General features: G+C 40.0%; 1 protein-coding gene across 4 annotated transcripts in view; it reads left to right on the forward strand.

Moving 5' to 3' along the window:
* zgc:162472 (uncharacterized protein LOC553495 homolog) overlaps positions 1-25,547 on the forward strand; it is a 138,734-nt gene extending 113,187 nt beyond the window's left edge. For 3 of the 4 annotated variants that reach the window (XM_062554604.1, XM_062554608.1, XM_062554606.1), the window contains 6 exons: positions 3,829-3,967; positions 4,075-4,108; positions 4,194-4,286; positions 4,378-4,630; positions 7,687-7,924; positions 24,739-25,547. In XM_062554604.1, the coding sequence (XP_062410588.1) occupies positions 3,829-3,967; positions 4,075-4,108; positions 4,194-4,286; positions 4,378-4,630; positions 7,687-7,924; positions 24,739-24,864 (883 nt within the window). In that variant the 3' untranslated portion in view covers positions 24,865-25,547. The remainder of the gene's footprint in view (positions 1-3,828; positions 3,968-4,074; positions 4,109-4,193; positions 4,287-4,377; positions 4,631-7,686; positions 7,925-24,738) is intronic. The other variant, XM_062554605.1, reaches the window with a different exon arrangement.
* The last annotated feature ends 414 nt before the right edge of the window (positions 25,548-25,961 follow it).

Here is a 25,961-nt window from a genome sequence, read left to right on the forward strand (position 1 = left end):
CGAATTTCAGCTGAAAATATTTTTTACACATGTAGGCCTGCCTAATAGAACAACGTTGCAACGTTTTCAAAACAAACTCGCATTTTACCACTGTAAATCGCCTCCATAGACTATGCCATGTAAATGAAAAATAGTTATTAAAATAAATCACATATACAGTATAATACATATTGCACATATAACTATATGTTTTATGGTAAAATATTATTCTCATGCCCAACTGACACCCTTGCGACATCTGCTGTGAGAAAAGAGAATAGCAGCCTGGACAAACATGGCCGAATGCGAGACAACATAGTGTTGTAACATAAGTGAGCGCAAAATATCTCTAAACTAGCTTGTACCGGTGTGCTTTTGATCATGTAAAAATTCTGGGTGACAAAACACGCGTATTTAGGAAAAGTCGTGAACGTAGGGTCCTGGAATTTAATCGAGTGAAAAGATTTTTTTTTTTGTAATCACTGCGGTCAAATGACCGCAGCCCGGCAGTTCTAGGTATATCTAGGTCAAACCTACACGGCGCTTCTAGTAATACGCGTCAGCGGTCAAATGACCGGCGCTTGGCGCTTCTAGTGTTAAGGACTAGGGCCGGGACTGTAACGCGTTAATTATGATTAATTAATTACACAAACATTAATGCATTAAAAAAATTGACGCATTTTAATCGTATGCCTATTTATTTTTGCACCGCGGAACGTTTCTCACTGGATGAGTTTCAGACGGACCGATTATACTGGAGCACCAAGTAACGCGCATGAGTACGGTTCAGACAAAACAAACCACAGTGGCACAGTGAACATGAACAAAGAAGCTGATGTGACCGCGTTGGTTGGCCCTGTGGATGGGAAATGTTACAAAAAACGAACGGATGGAAGCGTCGATAAGAGCATGGTTGTGTGCAACCTGTATCACCGCAGGTATCACTTCAGTGCAAAACATAAAGCAGCTAGCGTGGACAAAGTATTGTGATACTCCAGACAATTGAGGGAAACCTCTGAGCTTTATTTATTAAACAAATAGCAACCGACTTGCTGTTACAGCCACAACTCATGCTTATAACAGTAATCCACTGCACCTAATTCCATGTCCAACTTCGGTAACACTTTACTTGACGGGTTCATTCATAACACATTCATAACAGCTGTCATGAACTGCATATGAAGCATTCATGACTGATTCATGAAACATGACTCAACATTCATACCAACTCTTTCATGAATGTGGAAGACAAAACGACAAAAACTTGTCAAAATAAAAGTCCAACAATCTAATCCATATACAGGTTAGGCTATTATGAATCCTCTCCAGCGTTTGTAAACATCTCATGAATATTTTATGAAGTCTACTTCAAATGTCACTTTACTATACGAGTTGTGAAGTATTCATCATACTGGGAAGTGAACTAGTATACTGACTATCTCTGGACCTCTGAATGGTTGGACATTCCTATTTTATGTATCTATTTAGTCATTGGTGTAGACAATTATGCATTCTTCAGAGGTTACTATGATATAAAAAACAAACAGACTAACAAAAAATTAAATTCTCCTGGACACTGGACTTCCCCTTTGACTAAGATGTGACATGATCAGTTTGGCTAAAATTAAAAAGACAGCAATGCTGCTTTGCGATTGTTAGACTTTTATTTTGACAAGTTTTTGACGTTTTGTCTTCCACATTCATGAAAGTGTTGGTATGAATGTTGAGTCATGTTTCATAAATCAGTCAAGAATGTTTCATGTGCAGTTCATGACAGCTGTTATGAATGTGTTATGAACGAACCCGTCAAGTAAAGTGTTACCCCAACTTCCATAGACCTAAAAGAAACTTCACACTCAGAACCGCATACAAGCACACAAGCACACACGCACACACGTGAACTCCACCCCCCAGTTCCCCTTAAAGGGACACAACAATTTCATGAACTCAACTCAAGGTAACAGGTGACACACAATTAACAGGATATCAAAGTATTATAGTTTACAGAAGGTCCACCTATCTATAGGCTACCTGAATTTCTGAAAATGTACTATTTCTAAATATGGTATTGCTACACTTTATGGCAAAAATTGCACTGATCTGTTGGACTTATTAATAAACAATATTTTTGTTGCTTAAGCTTAGGCCTATGCATTCAGTCATTATCCAATAGTAGGCTATACTAAAAATCCATGTGGAAAAAAAATACTTCTCACTGTTCTCAGGTCATATATTTATATGCGATTCAAATGCGATTAATTTCGATTAATTAATTACAAAGCCTCTAATTAATTAGATTAATTTTTTTAATCGAGTCCCAGCCCTATTAAGGACATCAATTTTCTTTGTGAATGAATAATGTATCGTAAATTAATAAATGTTTTCCTTAAAATACAGGGGTCATAAGTATTGGAACCCTTATGTTATGTGTTAAAGGAACACTTCGCCGTTTTTTCATAATGTTATTCCCTTAAGTAAGACGGGTTGATACATACCTCTCACGTTTCAATGCATGCACTCACTGGCTCTGGCTCGCGGTGCTGCTTTTATAGCTCTTAGCTAGCCTAGTTCATTCATTAGGATCCAAACCGAGATTAAGTTAGAAGCGACCAAACACCTCCATGTTTTCCCTATTAAAATACAGTTACACAAGTAGTCACACAGCCAATATGGTGAGCCAAATATAACATGGTGCATTTCTAAGCAGTTAAGAGGGATAACTATATTGTGTGGCGGAATAACACTTGGGAGCACTTAGACTCGGCCCAGTGATATCCTCACTCTTGCACTTTCAGTTTCACTTTGGAGTGAGGATATTACTATGCTGAGTCTAAAGCGGCTAGTACGGTCCTGCGTCACTGGTGAGCGTGTGACGAGAATTGCGTCATTTTTACGGCATGCGTCGCGTTGGAGCACGTACAGAAACAATGCTTAAAACGCAGCAAACAGAGACAGAAGAACACTTAAACTGCCATTTTTCCTACACGGTAATGTTGTTATATGGAGACAAAACATTAGCCTTTGAGTACTTTAATAGTCAGTTGTAAACAAAGACCTCCTTTGTAATCCAAGTTGTGTAAATGGACTGAATTTCGCTCTAAATATATACTTTTATCGATTATGCTAACCATTAGCATCTCTATGGGATTTCTCATAGACATTAGCCATAAGCTAACGCATTAGTTTCTATTCTGTAACTTGGAATGCTAGCCTACGTGTGGTGTGCTGTGCCTGTTCTGGTGGATGATAAATGGAGAGATGCGACGAACCAACTCATCAAACTTTTCAGCAGACATGCGAAAGTATTCGTGGTGCTTCTCCTCATCTAACAGCTGCATCTTTTGTATATAAGTGTGGGATACTCCTTCCCTGGCTCTTCCTTCGTTCAGTGGTCGCACATCCCAGAGTATCACAGTTAATTCGTAGTGCGCAGGCGCTAACCTTGATCGGCTGGTGCGCATTCAGGACAACAGACATTGAGTATGCCTCTTATACGCATCTAAAATGACGCATGTCAAACGTCCAGTGCCGCGTGCGCGTGGCGCAGACGCAGTAGCATGCAAGAGCCTTAAATGCTCCCAAGTGATATCCAAACTTTACTTTCCATGCAGACGCCAAAGACAGAGCTGTATTTCGCATATGTCCCTAGCTGGCCACCGTTATTTCAAAATGGCACACATAGATGGATAGTCGACCCAATATATATAATTGATAATTTCTAAGCCAATAGATATGCTTCAAATTTGTGGTGTTTGTAATTAAACATGAATGAGGCCACATTTATGAATGGAAAATGTTGTTAACAAACGTTACTCAAACTCAGATTTACTCTGGCCTAACTCTTTCCAGCCATTTGGAAGTCCCAAAGGATGATACCGGAGTGGTTTCTCACATGATCGTCCCTGATGCTTTGGTGCCTGTATCAGCAGAAGTGGAGAAAAAACATGTGCGGAAAGAGGACAATTGCACTAAGAGGATGAAACCTGATGTAAGACCATTGTATTCCATACCATTTTCACAACATCATAATGACTACATTGCAACCAAATAACCCCTCCCTACCTCAACCCATTTCAATGTGTGTGTCCTCTGTAGAGTCTTGACACTGCAAGCTCAACTAATGAAAATGGTAAGATGCTAAATGCAACTTCAAAAAATAAACGTAATACATTTACAACATTTGTTGTGGTGTGACTGTTGCCATCTGTTGGCAGTTGCAAGGTCACCAGCACAGCTTGATTCTGATGGACAGATTGAAGAGAGATCCCCGCCAAAGAAAAGGAAGTTTCTTGGGGGTACAAGGAGAGGTAGGTGAAGAGAATTGACAGTACATTCAAATCGTTTCAGTAATTATGTGATTTCATATGCTTATGCGCTTTTATCATTTTAACAATCTAGCCAAGCTCCAAGTGAAACCAGCGTTGCCTGTACGGCGACTTTCCTCACAAAATGCCTCAGCAGAAAAATCTGCTCTACCACTTCCCTCAACTGGGAATTTCCTTGGACGCTGCTCTGGGTCTGGCCAGACTAACAAGACACAATTGCCAGAATCATCATATAAGCCCCCATCAACGGCTAGTTTTGAGGATGGAAAAGAATCTTCAGTTGTCCAGCACACCACTCCACCAACAGTTACTCATGCAATGACCAGGTGATTTGTTAGAAGAGTTTGTTTATTTCTTGTGTGTTTTTTTATTGTCTGAAAAAGAGCACTCTTTTATGAAATTAACTCATTTGCTGTCTACTCTAGCCAGAGTGGAACCTAGGCAAGCTTGTTGGCAAATCTGAATTTGCTCTACAGGTCGATCTGTAAAGGAGCCCATTCTGCTGTGCAAAGGCGAAAGGACGTAACTTGTTTTTTGTCGAAAATAAGTTATTTGTTTGGTAAAAGTAAACACACACCTTGTGAGGTGCTCACAGCGATAAATAAAGATTTAAATTAAACAGAAGTATCGTGGCACACTCGGAACTTCAAGATATCTCTTTATTGACTAGGTATTGTAATTTTTGAGATTTCAAGACTTCCTTTATCATTTAGACGGCAATGGCGATGGATCAAAACGAAAAATGGGTTCCATGCTATCCTTGTGGGGCTATATGCCCACCAAGTTTCATGCACCCTGGTCTTTCAGTGTCCCAGGAATCCTTAGTGGAAAAAAAAACTGACTACACCTATATGACTGCTGCTTCGTAGCTAATTAGTTGGTTTGAATTGCATTGATCTCAATGAGAATGAAACCAGCTAATTAGCTAACAGCTAATAACTGACATAAAGCATGCCAATCTGTTAGTATGGTGAAGGGTATAGTGTTGATGTGGGGTTATTTTAATTCCAAAGGCCAAGGGGACTTTATCAGGGTGCATAGTGTCCTGGATCCATGAAATAACTGGCCTTTAGAAATAAAAATAAAAATCCTCTATGGGAATTTAACAAGGGTGTTCCAATACTTATGACCCCTGTATTTTAAGGAAAACATGTATTTATTTACAATACATTATTCATTCACAAAGAAAATTGATGTCCTTAAAGGTTGAATATTTCCTCATTGTTTCATTTAAGGCATTAAGATCAATTTCCAAAAGATGATTTTATATTTAACTTTAAGCATGTGTTCCAATACTACCAATATCTTTGACAATGTTAGGGAGACGTTTGTGCACCAGTCAACAGTTTGATTGACGTACGACATATGGACGTATCCGTGTATTTATTTTCAATTAGGCAGGGTCGAATGAAAAAGCGGGACAGATGCTCAATTTGTGTGAGGCGGGACAAAGGGTAAAATTGCTGTACAGTACAACGTAAAGCGGGACAGGTGCTCACCCTAGCCAATAATGTAATAGCTTACATTTGCTACATTATTGCCAAAAAGTTTATTACGTTATTGGCCATTATTACATTAGTGGCTGTTATCACATTATCGGCTGCTACAGCGTCTGTTGTGTCGACTTCAAGACAAGTTCTTCAGTGGTTCCAAGTTGGTGGAATGAGTTGCCCAGTGCTCTCCGTTGCTGTTATAGTTTTTGGTTTGTCAAGAGGGGTCTAAAGGCATATCTGTTCAACATGCACATAGTGTATCAAGTGTTTGTTATGCGTTATGGTTTGTATATTATAGTATTTATTTATTTTCTTTAGACTATTGATTGAATTGACATTTTTGGTTATTATTGCTATTCTCCTTAAAGTGGTCTTTCCAACTTTTTCAATTGTTTACTGTTAAATGTAGCTATTGTATTGTTATTATTTGTATGTTGCTTTGGACAAAAGCATCTGCCAAATCCCATAACCATGACCAAATAGACTGATATTACATTATTGGCTCCAATTTTTTACCAAGCCAATAATGTAATAACCAACCAATAATGTTATAACTTATTACATGATTGGCAAAAAGTTGTTTGTGTTATTGGTACAGAAAATGTATTACTTTATTCACAGTTGTATTATATTATGGACTTTATTACATTTGAAATGACCAAAATGATTAAGTTATTGGCAATTAATACATCGTTGCCCATTGTTAGCTTATTGGCTGCTACACACAACTGTTATTTTTAGGAGTTTCTCCTAAGTCTGCCTGTTTGGAGCTACTTTTAGCCTTAAAGTTGTTTGTGAATAGACCCTGAACAACACAATCCTAACCATATTGCAAATACTGCAAAAAATCTAACCAAGTGTTATTAATCTTATATTGAGATCAAAACATCTAATCCATAAAGAGACTTACGTAGTGCTTTCTCGTAAGATCATTTTAACTGAATTTATGAGAGTTTGACTTATTTTAGGACGTCTTATCAAGACAAATTTTCTCAACACACTGGCAGCCAAATTTGCTTAGTTTTAAGACGTCTCATGAAAACAAAGTCAAGCGTTTTTTTACGAGAAAGCACTAGGTAATTATTTTTATACTGATAATAATACCAAATGTTTTATCTTGATATCAGATTGATTACACTTATTTAGATTATGTAAGGGATAACGGCCAACGAGGTGACCGGTTCGACCGCCGTGCCATTATTTCCATCGAACCGGTCGACCTCGAAGGCCGTTATCCCGCTTATCTCCCGTTTGTATTCATAACCTGTATATTTAGAACATAGTTTTATTCCACCATTGCGTCTGTTAACATCGCTAAAACTGTCTTGACTGTGGGACTACTTTCCGCCACATATCAACTTTCTACTTACAGGACAAAACTGCCGTTACTAGTTCTAAAATGGATGGTTGCTATGGCCAAAGGCCAGTCGTTAGTTCTAAATGGCTGGTTGCTACGGCCAAAAGCCAGTCGTTAGTTCTATCTCTCCCGTTGTCAAGCGGGCATATCCCAGGATTCTGATTACCTTTAACTTGGAAAGATCGCTACTTTTATAGCCTACATGGCATCCAACTAGCTACAATCCACCTCCGTCATATGCTACAATGTTACTATGGTTCTGCACGTCTGTATTTCATCTTGGATGCAACGTGACAGTTCATTTAAACTTCGCAACGAGTTTGGCGAATTAATATTCAAGTGTGCTACGGGAACTACTTCAAAGGTAGCAGGTTATACGAAGTTAATGGCCACCCCATCAGCCAATCAGAGAAGAGAATTCCATTGTTGAGGAAGATAAATAAGTGTAATGCTTCTTTTCATGAAATGCTTCTTTTCATGTAGTGAAACTCGAATGTATAGAGTGTCATTAGGCTTTCTTGCTGTTTTGCAGACCTGGAAGAAAACCAAAAGGCTTCCTCTCCTTCATGTCCAGTAAGAATGTGTCTGGGGTGACTGCTACAAGACCTACTCAAGTCAAATCTATACAATCACAGAGGACGTGCATACCAACAGCAACTGAACTAACTACATGCAGTTCGACAAATACAGCTAATCTGACACCAAACAGATCTACTTGTGGCACTGAAAGAGCTGTACCAATCACCTCCTCCTGTCACACTCCTTCTTTGGTAAGCAGTCAATGCAATAAAAGATCTTAGTCGACTTGCTTTTGCAAATTAAACAGGTTTTTTAATGTAATTGTGTAATCTTGAGTATTTGAAGTGTATTACGTTTGAAATGTTGATTCATAGTATTTGCCTGATGAAGATGGTGATTCAAATGGTTCCAAGACCAAGAGTTGTGATCACATCACTCCTCTTTGAGCCTCACTGCATTTGCTCCTAGGGCCATTATTTAAAAGACAAGACTCGGTGGATTTCTCCTTTAAGCTAATTTAATAATATGGCAAAGTCTATTTGCAAATTTAATACAGTGAGAAGATCCTAAGCTCAAACATCGGTAGATCAGCTCAGTACCCCACTTATAAGTGAAAGTTAATTTCACTTATAGAGTGGCAAAACATTACACGTCTCATGACGCTTTACAGAGTGGGCCCATGAGTAACAGGGGCGAGGAAAAACTCCCTAGAATTGGAGATACATATAGGAAGAAACCTCGGACAGATCCACGACCCAACGGCCCAAAAAAATTTGTAATTTTCTTAGGGAAAGTAATGAGTCGCTAGGATGCATGGGCCAGCAATCCGGGCAAGGGGACCCAGGCAGGTGATTGTAGGGCAGTCATAGGGATGGGACTTAAGGTGTGATGAGTGCCAGGCACAACAAAACTAGTATACTCATGGTAATGGTTTACCTCACAGGTGAGGTGTAGGGGGGGAAAGAGATAAAGAGTGGGTTAGTATTACTGTTAGTCATGATGGTTAGTATTAATAGAGACGGTTGAAAAACTTCTTAAGGATCTTTGGTATTAATAAGCATATCAATGGTGATGTATAATGTTATACTATAGATAGAAAAAGGCAGAGAGGGAGAGTTGAGAGAGAGAGGGAAGTAGAAGGAGTTGAATGACAGGACAGAGAGGAGGTAAGAGGGAGAGTTGAGAGAGACAGAGGGAGAGGGGAGAAGAGGAGTTGTACGGCTTGACACATGAAAAGTCCAAGACGGCAAAAAAAATGTCAATGCTACATGATAGTTCATGCACAAGACACTTATTATTGCTTATTGAGTGACAGAGGCCCCAGTATGCTTTTGAATAGGATTCTTAGGCTTCTTACCCTTCCATATTATATTACAGTGCAAGAAATGAAACTGAAAATGCACTGTACTGTTATTACTAAGCTTCTTATTATTGTGGTGCATGCAAAGGAATGCACTGTATTGTTATTCCTCTTCCTCTACTTTTTATTACAGTGCATGAAAATACACTGTGCTGTTATCACTAGGCTGCTCATTATCATTGCCATTATTGCAGTGCATGAAAATACACTGTGCTGTCATCACTAGGCTGCTCATTATCATTGCCATTATTACAGTGCATGAAAGTACACTGTGCTGTTATCACTAGGCTTCTTCTTATAATATTATTTTCTATAATCATAGTGCATGAAAATGACACTCAGGTATGTATTTTTGTTAATGTTTCACAATGTCCTAGTAGAATCCGAGTGAGTGACTGTTTTGTATGTCTGTCTACACTGGATCTGTTAAAAAAATGTATTCAAAATAGTAGACCAACACAAGCGACAGAAGTAAAATAGAAACGCTGCTGGCGTCGCTTACAGTCAGGACACTCCAATAGAAAACAGTGTAATTAAATGGATTTTATCTCTAATGTGTGCTCGCATCACATCCTGTCAGGACATGCTGTTATACTTTTTGAGATACCTGAGGAAATCAGGTTAGCCAACTCAATGTCTTGAAAATCCCTCCTCAGGACAAATCTTCATGAGTATACTAGTTTTGTTTAAATTTGATGTTGACCAATTGTGACGTTCCGTTTCCATGACTGCAATGTCACTGGATCTAAACCAGGGGTCTACAACGCGGTGCCCGCGGGCATCAGGTAGCCTATGAGGCGCCCGCAGCGCACCCTCTAAAAATAGCCAAGAAGTCGTCTGCAGATCACGCTCTAAAAACATCTTCTGTGGTGAAGTTTTTAAAATATATAACTATAGACAAGAACCATTTTAAGAATGTAGACAACAATCTGTAGCCTTAACTACATTAACATTAACTTGATATTGGTGGTGATCAGGGTGGGAATTTCGTCATTTTAGGGGCAAGGCCATTTGGCCTTCACTCACCTTCTTTTTTTTTTAGGGGCACAAAGGCCACTGAGTAAAATTCGATGCTTTTACATTTCAGGGTTATCTCGACACAAATACATAGACCCGCTAGCCGCTGTAGGCTTTGAGAAACACTAACACAGCCTCAAACTTCTTTAAGTTGAGGCCCAATCATGGCAGACTTTGGGGTCATAGGGCCCATCTACACATACCTCACCCCACCCCCTATCAAATCATCATTATGATTATCATATCACAATTAGTATTATGCTATATTGTTAGACATGCACTTTCACTTCAAAGCAGTCAATGTTTGTGCCAAAATTGTTTACAAAAAGTTTGTGAAAACTATGCACATCAGGGGTGTGCTTTACTAATGTAAGATAGGCTATATAATTACAATCATCAGGTAAACAATACTCAATGCTAAACAATGTTTGACCTGTTTGTAGGGAAGTTGCGGGAATCCACGTTGCTCTATTAAATGAAATTAAATAATTAAATGCGGAAGCAGAGCTTTGCCACTAACGTTTATAGTGTAGTTTCAGTTTCTGTCACGCAAACGTGCACACGCATGCATTCAATGAAAGCTCATACCACCACTTAATTGTATGGCTCTATGTTTAATCAAATCGAATTAGCTAGCATTTCCTCCTGATTGCAGAAATGTTTGCTTTCTTTTTCTGTCGGTCTGCGATTGCGTGATCAATTGCGCAGCAAATTATCAGGTGAAGCACGTACCGGATAGCCTGGATGTTCACACACGGCCTTGCGTGGTGATTTGCGCGTCTCATTTGAGAAGTGGTAGGCGCTAGCCAGGCTACGTACCGGACATAATTTCACTCAAAGAGCAAAGAGCGTTCCGTATCAGTTCAACATTTTATGTGTCAAATACGGGACGATTCCGTATTATACTGAATGATTGGCAACCCTAAGTCAGGGGCATAAAGGCCACTGTGGCCGTACGATGGGGTTTTTTTCACGGGGCATCAAGGCCAAAGTGTAGGGCAATGGCGGCCATGGCCGCATGGCCTTGGTATAATTCCCACCCTGCAGGCTACATTATATTAATTAAAAGATTAAAGTGAAGAGAAGGCCTAGGCTATTTTTTGCTCCGACTGGAAGGCTATTCTAAAATCAAAAGACTAGATCACTGTGCGTGCTTGGTAACATTAACTTCTGGGGCCCGATTATGCAGACCGCGCAGTGAGCTTTCGTGACTTGCGTAACCTATCATTACTATTCTCTGCGAGCGCATCCTTCATATTTCCAGCAGATGCACGTTCTCTAGATAGGAGATGATATTGCGCCCTAACGGGCGTGTCAGTGAAGAGAAGAGGTGTGGTCCGGTGCAAAGCTCGCCAGTTGCTAATATATGGATGCAGAAAGTAAGTGCGCCACTGACCAGGAAAAACCTAGTCGGGAATCATTTGCGCATAGCTGAAAGGCTATTTTATGAGCACATGAGACTTGGGGATATGGAAGAGTGCACAGTGCACGCACACATCCTACTTCTTTCATCAGCAGGAGCACGCAGCCCGAATATAATTATATAATACTTGTCTGTTTCTTGGTTTTAGGTTCGTGTATTAGTCAGCAAAAAGTAGCCTACATAGCATAACAACATCCACAAGCAATAATACAACAACAACGTCTAGTAACACTGACCTGCTCATTTAGACAACATTACACAGCCTTATGGCTACGTTACCTTTAGTTTTGTTCTTGCGTACTTTTAACGTCTGGCATTAAACAGCTGTAGCGTTCTGACAATTGTCTACCTTGTTATTGCTCATCTGGAATAACTCTAGCTTTGCTGCCTCCATCCCCCATCCTTTCTGTATTGTTTGTTTTTGCGATATCCATGATGAGTAGGCTATTGAGTTAGTAAATTAGCTTCACATTGTGTGCTGATAGCCGAGTAAAAGAAAACAACAAGTAGCCTAGTTGCGCGCCTGCGTGCGTAATCTCTCCTGTTCAAACGAAATGTGTGCACGTGGATATAGCTCTGCATTACGTTCATTTTGATAACGTGTTGACTGACTTTACTTAAATTAGAAAATTGTAAATAGCCTGATGGCAGGCAGCTAATGGGATGCTGTGCATATTGGGAGGGTACGGTATGGTATGCCAATTTGGTGTGAATACACACACACAAGGGAAATTTAATAATGATAATGATCAATAGTGAGAACTGGCTTCTGGCTACTGCTGCGGCTGCTGCGTTTTATTCTGAAATCATCTATTTAAGTCATAAGCCCCGAGAGACCGTAGGCTAGTGCCTAAAACCCCCCTCAGCTGTTCTAAAATCAGTGTAAACTACGGACTCGAGTGGCTTATTGCTTTTCTAAAACGGTAACTTTACGTCGATAGCAAGATTTCATTAAACAAAGGCATCAACGAAAAATGTAACGATGTATTCATAGATAATCATTCTTCCGCCAAGAAATATTTTCTCCATATGAATGGTTGCCATGCAACATCGAGACGCAGCTAATTTAACTTTTGTGCAAGTTGTGGGAGCGCATTAATGAAATGCGGTCAAGGTGTATGTTTGTGTTGGATTTTATAGCAGCATCGAACGCGATTCAGCCAATTATCATCAAGGACCTGAACTATCCGTGTTAGAAAATAATATTCACACATCATGTACATTATTTTCACAATTTTCCAGCATAAAATTTGGGAAGGCTTAGCCGACTAATTAACTAAATTAAGACAACCCCTTTTCACTGTGCGCTGAGCGCAATGTTCTGTTTTCACGCCATCATTATAGCCATTTGTGCTCTGAATGCCCCCAAAGAAACTTGCGCGTTTGACTTGCGACAATGCACATTTGATCCTGATAATAGAGCCCCTGGTCTTTATCACTGCAGGATGCAGTGGCTTGTTCCCTGCCCTGAAGAATCAACTAAACAAGTTAAAGAAAACGAAACTTTTAGAGCCTCTAAAATCAAATTGACAATTGAAATTGAGGCTTAGGATGGAGTGATGTACATATCTTCCCTCAGATTTTTTCACACAATCACTCGTCACTTGTCAGTCAGTGTTAAACATGACCTCTGTCTTTCCACCCCTAGTCTGTTCTCAGGTGAAACGAATGTGATGTCAAAGTTCAAACACATTGTAGTGCTGAGGCTATTAGCCCCCTTGGATTGTTCTGTCGGTTCCCATATGTCTCCTGTTTTCCCGGTCTGTGTGTGCGCGTAAGAGTGTTTGTGTTTACTTCTCCCTCCTGTACTGAGGATTGGTACTGTGTTTGTGTGTGTTTGGCGAAGCTTTGCGTTTTGGGCCTTTGTAGGTGGGCCTTCACCTATAGGCGCGTCGGTTGCACGCTAGGCGGCTGGGAAATTCATTAATTCTTTATTACACAATGCAGTGTGAAATATAACTTATTTGTCTACATGTATCTATAACTACACTGTTATGCCAGGCCTTCAGCCAGTATAGATGAAGTTAACTGATGCCTCCTTTGCCCTGCAGTCACACTAGCCACAAGAGACAGAGTACCATTAATTTTCAACGGGAGTGGACGTTTGTTTGCCAGAGACAAGCGACAAGCTTGCTGCTGCCACGAGCAAGGCGGGGCCAAAATAGACAAGAAGGCTATTTTATACAAATGTTGAGGGAAGCGTCAAAGCGACTGCCAAGTAAAGGCAGCATGACGTTCTTTGCTTGAAAGTTAAGTTGAAAATGTTATCCAAGATGGCTGAGCTAACTAATCGAAGGCAGTATTTCTGTACTAACAAGTAAGTTCAGGGTTTGTTGCCTTATATTTTGTTACTTCTAGTGAGGAATATGAACTTTAAAATCCAAAAAGCCAGGTTTTGTAATAAAGAATTTATCTGAAGGTATGTACGAGCTATTGGTCAGCCAACATTTGTGAGATTTCGCAAAAGAAACTCGATATCTCGCAAAACAAAGTCAAGATCTCGCAAACCTAGTCAGTGTTTGTCCCCAGTTCATACTTTGTTTTTTTTTTCTTCATGTCACCTCCAGGACTCCGTAGGATAACCCTCGCATAAAACGTTGTGAGGGGCTGTTTGTTTCAAATGAGTAACCCTCCATATGATTTTGAGTTCTTCCGGTAGCCCTCATCCCCAAAAAGGTTGGAGACCCCTGATCTACACAAACTTTGGAAGTGGCTTCAACAGTACATCATTTCATCATTTCTAGCCAACACATTGTTTTAAATGTAGGCTATAGCCATCTAAACATGTTTTACCTGGTAGCCAAAATGAACTAATGTCTTAGCAATGTTGTAAAAATGTTTAAATAGATTAAGAAAGCCACCACTATGGTCACCTCTATGGTTAGATTGGTTTGTATCATCATTTCCTAACCTTCCTAACATGGGGTCAGGACCCCATGTGGGGTCGCCTGTGAAATTGGGAATCTTACAATTGACCAGTAAAATACATTACACTATGCGAGATTTTCACCCTGACGATGCCAATTTGATGGTAAACAAACTGGTAGTAGGCAAACCGTTCACCTAGCATGGCTAAACAGCATAGGCGTAGTGAGTCCCTACCGAGAAAACCAGCCATGCAACTTGCAAGAGAGGCGCCCGGCGAGAATTGTGAAACATTACCTTGTCAGTAGATATAGCTCTTTGGAGATAGTTTGTGCCTGTTGTTAATCCTTCACCTCCACAGCAAAAACATTTGCATTGTGTACATGGGCAGTTATTTACAATATCCGAATAACATACATTCACAACTCTAGAGGGATCTCTACAGTCACCAAAAATACCTAAACCTGCATAGTGTAAAATCGGATCCTTCATTACAATCTAACTGTAGAAATAGACATAGACAATCCATATGAGATCATCATGGGTAATAATGCTCCAGACAAAGTGTCAAAACAACCAAGCGAGTTAGTCAAGCAAACAAATAAGATTGCTTGGACACTTGGGGAAAACACTGCTATCAACTGGAGATGAGATGCACTCTCTCTCATAACATAACATTTTTTAACATCAAAACAGTCCTGCCAAAAAAGGTTGGGAACCCCTGGTTTAGATCCAGTGAAATTGCTGCCTTGACTGCGCTACGTTATGTGTATGTATCAATAATAATGTTGTAGAGAAAGACTTTAATGGTACTAACATTGGCTATTACTATGAATAGGATTGGGTATCCTTTGGGTTTTGTCCGATACTAGTGCTAAATTGGTACTTTTAAAAAGATGTCGGTTAGTGTTGTGATGGTTGACAGACATCACGATGGAAAGCAACCATCGTGATGCCATGCCCCCACATGGAGGCACTTATTTCTGCTGTAGATTAAGCTAAAATATAAGAAATGATATTGAGCCTAGAACTGGTGCATATGTAGGGTGCTTTAGAGGCTGTCAGCCAAACAGTGCAAAATTAAAAGACGTATTAGTCTGAGACTACCGTCTTGCTCAAATAGGTCCTCCTTGAAACGTACTGTGTTATTGTCTTAGGCGACATGTCTCGCAGTGTAGCCTACTGTACATTGAACGTAAAACATGTAGCCTAATAATGTTTAAGAAGAAAATTTTAGGCTACAAATTAATGGATATTGTTACGACTAAGAAATTCCAGCTCTAATTTGTTTGCGAGGCTACAGCACTGAAGCGCCAAATGCGTCATTCTCCACCGTGTTAAAATAAACTATTTATTTCGTTATCTTTATAGGATCAGAAGCTATAGCCTACGTCTTTCACTGTAAGCCTTGTAATTTCATGCATTTGCCTTTAGCAAAAGCCACAGCAGCAGCGGAGTGGCAATCGGGATTCGTTACTTGAAAAAGTTGTTTGCTTCAACTGTTATTTACTTCGATTGACTGTGCGATTGCAGCCTTCCACCAGCGATCCACTAGCACGCGATGCGAACTCCGCAACGCAGTACTCATTCGCTACGCTACCCTCCCCGTAGACGCTTTGGTAGGCGTTCCCTTTTTAATGGGTGGAAACAGTACAGGTACGGCGAATTGTATACAACCAACCAAAAGCTAAATTATTGGCCAACTGTAGCGGTAGCAGTTTAATTTCTCACTGACAACCAAATTGCTACCAGTCTAATCTGAACAAGTTAAAAAGTAGTTTACTTTCGTCAACTTCAAAACAGTTACACTCACCATCATCATCAACAATCTCCGCTATCTTCCTCCATGCTTCATTGCACATTATGTTGTCACATTATGAGTCCAATCATACATACAGGGAAAAGTTAAAACTCCAATAATCAGTTTTCCGTCAGATATCATGGCAAATAATGTACTGGCGGTAAAGCCAAGACTACCGGAAAACGCAATGTTGTTGAACGTCAGGCGCGACCTGCTCTGCTATTGGATACTCGCCTCGCGATGTGCTCGCGCTATGGACGGATTAATTAAAATGTCTTTAAAATAAAGTTGGGGATTGCTGAACTTTTCCGACGCACCGCAACCACAGCTCTCGACGCAACACGTACCCTATGCAGGATGCGAATTCGCTTCTCATTGAAATGGATGGGGATAGTGTGATAGATAGAGGGGATAGAGTTCGCATCGCGTGCTAGTGGATCGCCGGCGTTACAGGGGAGCTACACCAGGCGCGTAACTGAAGCGTTCCGTTCGCGACGCGTATAATCCATTTTAGAAGATGGGTCTATTTTTTTCGAATGTATGCACCACTGTCGCGTCTGGTGTAGCTACTTCCATTGATTATAGTGATTATTAACTGCTGCAACATACGTGTCGTGAACGGAATGCTTCAGTTACGTGTCTGGTGTAGCTCTCACTTTCCACTGCCCTCATAGTCGTTAAGCAGGTAGCCTAATAAGGTGGGATGTGTAGTACATTCCGTAGCCTCTTTGACAGCTCAGGGATATCAATGCAGATGTTTGTTACCTTCATATTTATGTTTTTGCAAGCAAACTTTTCAAAAAAACTTGGAGCGGGATTCTGTGTGTGGTTACCGAAATTATACTGTGCACGCAGCCACACAAGTTGGTGGCTCAGATATCAGAGAATTGTTATTCATTTCATGTACCCATGTTGTACCCAAAGCTCTTGATAGGGGAAGCTTACTGGAGATGGACAATATTGGTTACATTCTGTGAGGCAGACATGTTGTTTCATAGCCTTTTGTTGCTTGTGTGTAGTTATTGCTAGATTTTGACAAGAGCTTGTGATATTGCTTTACAGTAAGATATTTGGCATGGCCTCACACGAGGTGTCAACCACTGTCCATTAGCCTATGTGGTACACCCCTCTGCTTTAAGCTTACAGTAGGTGTCGAAATGTGATGGCCGTTTCTCTCACGCTTTGCATGATCCACGCCCTGCATGAAATGTATTACAGCTGTATTACAACAATAACAGTCCGCTGTAGCACTTTAGCGTTTTAGGACTCCTATTCACGAGGCATAGCCTAGGACAGCTTAAAGTAATTTGAGAAGACTCCTAACTCACCAAGACATATTTACAAACCACTTTTAGTGGCATTTCACGTCGCGATGTAGTGAAATGTAGGCCTACGTGTGGTTACAGCTGTTATGCGAGGGAATAATTGCATTGCAACTAAGGGATACAATAACGCCACCGACAATCAAAACCACCACTGCATGTAAACTAAATGTAACGTCTCATTGTAGGCCTAAATTAAATTAAATTGTTTCTGCTCTTTGCGAATGTAGGCTATGTAAAGCATCTGGCAAAGAAACTGCACCTTTTCGTGTCTGCAATTGAGTAGCTCAATGGGTAGCGTTGCATACTTTGACCTGAGGATTCGAGGTTCGCGTCTCACTTGAAGTGCTCCTGCACGGTGTAGGCTAGTGCAATGTAAGAGAAACGTAACGTTGTTTATCATCATCAAACATGGAGAGAAAACGCCAATGAGGAATACTAAAGCCAATTCATGTAGCCTATTTGTCTAATTCTCTGCACAGCACTGTCTAAGCATTCAGCATTCACTGTTCTGGGCTGCGTTTCTAGAAAGCCTTGTATGCTAACTTGCATCGCAACCTTGAAAGTTCCCTGGATTTGGTGTTTCTAGAAAAAGTAATTCAAACTCTCAAACTCTCAATTGCAAACAAGGACTGGGCTGTCACACCTGTGGCGTAAACTACCTTGGGAGTTGCGGTTGGTGATGTCGTCAGTGTCAGGAGTGCCTAACCAAAAATCACAAGCGCCCAACCAAAAATCACTAAGTTGATGTTTTTCTCATGACTCAATGATTGCGCTTTACTGCAGGCTAAGTTAAAGACCGACTCCCCTGTTGGGCTCATTCTTGCTACTTGTGTTACCTTACACTAATTTGCGTGTTGGTTTGAGTTTTGGTGAGCTTCTATTATGGAATGTAAACCCACTTTTTCATGCACACTAGTCCTTAGTGCAGTGGCTAAAGCAGGAGACTCGTTATCGATTCATTGCAGGTTCTAAACCCGTATGCAATCAACATGCTTTTGTTTCTGACTACAGTGAAACGTGGAAATAACCTTGTAATTTTAACAAATAAAATGTGTAATCTTGAATTTCCCCTTGGGATCAATAAAGTATCTATCTATCTATCTATCTATCTAATGCCGTGGAGCTATTATTTAACCCTATGAGCCCTAAGCTGTTTTAAGGGCATTTTCACTACCTCTAGTTAGAAGCATTTATCCTGGTCACTGTAAGTGCCATTCACACATGCTACATATTGCTTTTCAGCACAGTCTAGGCTACCCAGATCTGCCACAATATCATGTATAAATACTTGCATTGATTTGATTTAGATTTTTAAATAAAAAAAATTTAAAAAGCATACTATACAAATTCCTACATTTCGACGTGTATCTCACCACAGCAAGCTTACAGCTCGACATGACTTTCATGGTTGTGTAGACCTGACTGTCCTGAAAATGGCAATATAAGAACCATGGTGGAGGTATACTTTGGGGCTGAGCAATTTACAGAAATATGTGGTGTGTGCCTTCCAGAAATAAATGGCCATTTTTATTTAGTGATGAGAATGACTTTTTTTTACACTTTTTGCGCTCCATATTTGTAACACTAGCTGATCTGACCTGACTTGTTTGCGTGGTAGCGCACATGACGTGCACAGATGATGATTCTCTACAATCTTTTTTACTGCATTGCAATGAACAAAGTAAAGGCAAAAAAAGTGTTTATTTGTCAAACAAATTTGGATGCAATATGAGTCTTGAATTGGATACCATACAGGAGTTTGCTAGGATCTCAAAACCGTATTATGAACGTGACTTGCCATAGAGAAACACACGATAACGTTGGATTATGAACATAGGCTATTATGCCACACAAAAACATGGGGTAAGTGGAGCTAAATGAAGTTATTATTTTGCTGTCACTTCGTCTGTTTTATGGCCTAGAAGGTTGTATTTGGTATCTGTGGATAGCTCTATCTCTACTCTTTCATCTGACATGCGTGCCATATCGTCGACGTTCTGATAGCTGTTTATGAGTAAATCAAACAAGAGTAATGGTAGCCGAAGCTATATGACATATGATTTGTTTGTCACTTCGTCTGTTTTTATAACACAAAAGTCGATGACTGGTATCAATGGAAAGCTCTGTTATATGTGTCATGTCTGTGTGATGCCGGGTGCGTGAGTAATTCAAGCGAGAGTGCTGCATGCCTGGGTGAACGCAGAGCAATATAGACTGTAAATATGATATACTTTGATTTAACTTCATGATTTTATTTTATTTTCATACTTGATCGTACAGACAAGTGTTTAGTCTTGTTGGAAAGCCCCGGTTCTGCTCTTTGGTGCAGTATTCGTCTCATCTCGCTGTGACAAATAATCGCGGAGCAATGTAACAGAGAAGAATGGGTGTGTTTTTTGACGCACTTTGCGTCCGTCTGGCTCATAGGGTTAAACTGATGTCGTGTTCCTGGCCACTCGACATAAAGTAGGCTAATTAAATATATTTAGGGTCTAATCCATTGTTATGTGTGGTATGCCTCCTTTTACTCAAAAGTGACATGGAAGGGTGATGTGCGAACCTTGGCCGCGCACGCTATGTACTGACGCGAAACAGCTGAACCACTGTGCTTCGTTTCCGTAGTCTACCGAAGGGAGATATCTTTCCCCAAATCAGTAAGAGCTGCAGGCTGCACTCTCCCAAATCAACACGAACTTAGGGCTGTGGAGCAATAACTGGTCTTCAACTGATCGCAGAAATAAGGTTTGTTTTTGTAAATTGTATTATGGATCGCGCAGAAGAAGGCTTGTGGTTTTATGATTGACTATTTGTCGAATCAGAGTCACATCTGCAGTAGGCTAAATTGGATAAACTGCCTGCTCGTGATGACGTGCTATTTGTTTATCTATGGTTTATCCTTGAATTTTCAATAAAGTATCTATCTATCTATCTGATGATCCCATCGAGATCCGTAACACCGACATTCCTAACCCTGCTCACAAGTGCCACCTGGTGGTTGTTTGGGTCATTGCAGCTTCACCAGGGAAAAATCAATAAAATAAGCGTGATTCACCGGCCAAGCCGGCCAATTGAATCCAACACCTACTGTATATATCTAGTGTTTATGTTAGCTCGCCGTATCTGGATGTGGTGCTATTAGAGCAAGACGTTAGAGATGGCACATGAGGTGCAGGGATGCTTCGTATTAAGAAAAAAAACGGCAGAGATTTAAGTGACATAAAAATGAGGCACCAAAATCCATATTGTTATTCGATGTTGTTGCTACCGTTGGTGCTGGTGCCCAGCTCTAATTAATTACCCAGTTATTTTTGGGGTAGCACATATAAAGGCTTAGGACAACAGCTGGTGTACAAGATGGGTTATGACATTAACCCTTTAGGCACCAGGTAAAAAAGCAACATTGGATTTTTATACAAAAATTTCAAAAGTACATGGCTTGAAAGTGGTCCGAGATAAAGTCCTTCGGCAAATGTGAAAATCATTAAGTATGAACAGAAGTTTATGAAGGGGGTCAATTTACTGATCTAATTAGCATATTATGATGTCACTGAATTACCCTGGAAATCCAGAGTTCTCAGGAGAGCACAATTTGATTTGTGTCCGCAAGATACTCTGGCCACGAGCAATGATGCACGTTTACCGCAACCATCTGCGGTAACCAATCAAACAGGTGTATCTGATATAGGCGAGCCAGGGGCGAGCTAAACTGATGACGACAGCGCTACAACTTTCGTTTTTGGTCATAGTGTTATCCAATTGCGTCGAAGTCCAGAATCAGTCAGAGTAAACATTGGTTGTGTTATCCAATTGTGTGCAGTGAGATTTTCAAATGTATGCTTGGTGCCGCCCCTCGAGTTGGGGCATTGTCATTATTCGTTGCCAGACCAAGGTGTCTGCGGGGTCTTAAAAAGTCTAAAATATAGAGATATTTTGCACTGTTAGGTCTTAAATTACTCAAACTCAATTTTAGACTATGTTTCAATGCAAAATATTGACAAAGGATTAATGGTTTTTTTTAATGCAGAACTATTGCACGTGCTCACATTTTGTTTGAGAGAGAATACCATGCATGCAGGCACGCAATTAGGCTACTTGTTGTTGACTTCTACTCTGCCATCTATATTTGGTTATCAGCAGACAATGTTAGGCTAATTCACTAACTCAAGACTCGTCATGGATATAACACGTTTTATGAAACAACGAAAACAGAAAGGATGGAAGCGCCAAAGCTAGGAGTTATTTCAGTTGGAACAAGGTAGGCAACGTAAGCTCAGCCTATGTTTACAAAACTAAAGGTAAAGTTAACGTTAGCCTTTAGGGCTGTAGGGCCTTTAATGTCATTTTCCTTGTCAGTTGTTGTTGTATTATAAGATAGGGGTGTGCATTGGCACTGCACTCACGATTCGATTCGATTACGATTCACCAGGTAACGATTCGATTCAATTCGATTCTACGATGCATTGCGATGCATCAAAATTCTACTGCACACAACAAGGCAAATTTGTCCTAGAGGGGGCCTAGAAATTGTATGAAGTAACATTTCAAACCTTGGAGTATTATATTAGCCAATATCCTGATATAAAGAGAAAATACTGAAGTTCTGATATTCATGACAGCTCACATTATGCATATTATAGCCTATTCATATTTCAACTACACCTCTTTAATTCAGCTGTCTGCTAAAAGCCTCAAAATAATATTGTAAACAGTAGCATAGTTGGCTAGCTTATCATAGTCTACTGGTTGGACTGTTCAGTTTCCTTAGGGTGACCAAATAATTTGGGACAGTCACAAAATACAAGCAGTTGTCCCGATCCCTAATCCTGCCCTAATTGTCCCGAAAAATTGTCCCTATAGTTATTGTCTGATACAAAACTATTAATTCAAGGCTTCTCATTGCCTGTATGTTTAGGGGGGAAATGTGTGTAGCATGGCGCACTTGCGCGAATTGATAATAATAATTTCTCATTCATTGTTGACGTAGATGCTCAGGCAGCTCCGTGACCTGATGAACATACCGCTAAAAAGCACTAACGACTCAGAAGTTGCAGCCGTGAGGGAGCTGCCACGAGAAGTGAAATCGTCTAAAATGAAAGTTGCTGATGTCTGGGTTACACAAACAACAACACATTTGTTTTCTTAATGACCTATAGGCCTAAATAAAAAATAATGTTGCCATTATGTAGGCCTAGCTTAGACTAGTCTTATTGGCGTTGCAACAAGATCTGACTACATCAGCGCTATGAGTAGGCTTGTTTACCAAAAAAGGGGCTTTACTTCTACTGTTCTGTAAAGTTGCACGCATAGTCTACAATGGAAATCTTTCATGGGGACAGACGCAGTGTGCACGGAGAGGAGGGGCTGTGGCTGTGTGTGTGAGCAAGAGACGAAGGGAGAGTAGGGGAAGGAAATGCAGCTTCCCTTTACGAATAAGATGCGTGTTTTGAATTGCGTAATTCTGTGGTGCACTGCCACAAATGAGTATGTGTGGGGAAACACTGTACAGGCGGCGCATGTCATTGCAACATTGCTCTGGAAATGCCACTGGAATTCATTGAAACGTCAACTTTATTGCACTCGAGGCCAGAAAATAAATAATGACATAATCGATTATGGCACGTTGCCGCATCGATGCTGAATCGTGCATGCCCCACATTGCGATGCATTGCCGAATCGATTATTGTTGACACCCCTATTATAAGATATTGCATATATAGTACTATGTAGGCTACTTTTGGCTGACCAATGCAGCCGTAAAAAACGCTTTGAACGTTTTATTGCGGGGGGGTGGGGGGGGGGTGGTATGCGCGCGCGTGTGTGTGTGTGTGTCTCGGTACGCGAGCTGAGTCAGTTACTAAGTTTGTGGTTGCAATGCAATATCCATTGCCAACCACCTAAGTTGCTAACAGAGTAGCATTAGCAACTATCGTTATTTCTTTTTTTTAATACTTCGTAAAGGTCTTAAATTTAACCCATGATGGTCTAAAATGTCTAAAAAAGTCTAAAATTGAACTTGTTAAAACCTGCAGACACCCTAATCTGAAAGATTCCAGGGTCTGGTTTAATACTGGATGGCAACCACATCGAATTATGCACTTTTCAGTAAATACTGGTTGTTGAATTTTTTTGTTTTTTGTCTTTTCACCCACATAACAAACAGGAAAACAGTCACATGTAAACCACAAAACCTATGCTACTATACAATAAAGTAGCCTGGTCAAATCAGTTCCTTTCACGGGTGACTTTGTAGTTCTCCAGAGCCCTATTTTTACTAGCCCTACTGTCTGTACCACATCATTTACGGACACCTGCAGCTGTTTAGGGGAGATGGTATGTTTAGTGGACACTGATGTATACACGTAAAGACGCACCTCCATTCACAGATGCACCGTGACTATTATTGTCAATGGACAATCGATCATAATCTGACAATTTGTCTGCATTCTTTACATTAGTAATCATATGCATGTGACAAATAAACATCCTTGTATCCTTGTATCTCCAAAAGGCAGATATTCTCCTTCAGAATCAGAATAGGTGAATTACAGACCCAAGACTTTTTTCAATTTGTGTAAAGCTATGGCCCCTATTGCTTCCATGTTATTAAAAGGAAATATGTTGTCTGTGTGCATTTCTCGCATGCAGTACTTCCTGAAAACTTTGTACATTAAATTTGGGCTTGAATTGAATCTCTGGATGTCTGCCAACTAGTGGTGGAGAGATTTGTAAGTTGTCACCTTCTTGGATCTGTCATCTGTTGTAATCTGTGACGTTGCTTGTCACAATTTTGACTGTCACCTAAAGGGTTTAAAGCTGGCTAAGCTTGGTGAATCCAGATGGTGGCAGTATCGTTACAGATACATTTTAAATGTATTTAAATGATTAAATGACACATTGTTTTCAAATTTCATTTGATTTAGTAGGCCATTCTAATTGATAATATATCTAGCCCTTTCCGAATTTTCATCCATCTATTAAATATCTTGCATCTACCCTATCCCAATAAGCTAAAGGCTATCTATACTTGGATAATGGCTCAATTTAAACAAAATGAAGATACTCACCCATTTCACCATTGAGATTCAATCACAATACGGTTCAAATAAACTCATTTCATTTAAATCATAAAAATATCGCAAGTTGTGTGTGTAATGAAGCAATGAATCACAATATCAGTAGAAAACCTGCTGTAAATTATGAAAGTAAGGCTTGGGAGAAGTTTTTAATATGGTGAACCTCATTTATTTTTGTTTTGTTTTGTCACATGTTCTCAGCAGAATCCTGAGGTGAACTCATCTGAATCAAGACAGTCAGGCATCAGGCATCGCTCGGAGGAGCCCACAAAGATATCAGAGTACTTCCTCAGTAACATCTTTACAGAAGTTGAGGAGCGGGACTGAGGGTTAAACTGATATCCAGCCTAGATAAACAAGAGGTAACAACTGAAAGAAGATGTTTGCTGATGAATGGAAATTGTAGGGATTATTAATGCATGTCAAAGCTAACAGCCTGAAGATACTCACACTCAATGATGTCTGTCCAGCATTTAGCTGAGCTGAAAGTCATACTAGTCTGATTACTTGTTCCTGGTCTTGCCAGTAATAAATTGAAGAGTTAACTCCAATCAGTATGGTATGAAACGTTGTGTAGATCACTGATTTTGTGTTGTATCAGTCCATGTCTATCTGAGTGCCCGACTGTGCCATTTTGGTTACTAAATGCCAGTTTGTTTCAATCTTAATTTAATATAATGGTCAATCAGGCTGTCATAATTCCATTTGGTGTTTGGGGAAATGAATGTAGAGGAAAAGAATGATGTGTGTTTGGATGTTCTTCCTTCTTACAGGTACTGGCAACAGTATGTGACAGTTTATTTGTTCCGTTATAAATCAGTGTTAATATTTTCAGATAAGGTGTCTGTGGTTCTTTTATGCATTTAATGTAGTCATCACATAATATTTTTGACATTATTTTTATATAGTTGAAGTAGGCTACAGTTTATTTTATGTTTTTATTTTATTGCATTCCCATAATAACCCCGGTGTACACTGCAATAATAATGATAATTGATGATTAAAACAAATAAAATGAAGTTTTGGTTGTCTACTGTTATTCGTTTGATACATAGGGGCTGTGTCCGAAATAGAAGAAAGCTGCTTGTTGTCTTGTTGCTTTGAACTGTCTAACAAGTCACTTGCTTTAGCAGGCATCAGGATACCAGCTATGAACTTTCAGACAGCCTAGCAAGATGGCAACACACAGCGCTGTTGCCCAGGATGCCAAAAAAGCATAATGACTTAATCTTAGCTAAATCATTTGTTGGTGTCTCCCTTGTCTCATGCTGTGTTACTTGACAACTAGGTTTATCTGGGAATTTATCTCAACGTGTCAACTGCAAACTGCAGTGGATTAGTCTAAATTAAAATGTCTACACATACTGGTCCATTTCTGTTGAGGTCTTGTGCTCAGCACATGTCCTACAAATGGACAAAACACC

This window comes from Sardina pilchardus, chromosome 14 (genome assembly GCF_963854185.1).
Source record: "Sardina pilchardus chromosome 14, fSarPil1.1, whole genome shotgun sequence".
In the NCBI taxonomy this organism is placed as follows: domain Eukaryota; kingdom Metazoa; phylum Chordata; class Actinopteri; order Clupeiformes; family Clupeidae; genus Sardina; species Sardina pilchardus.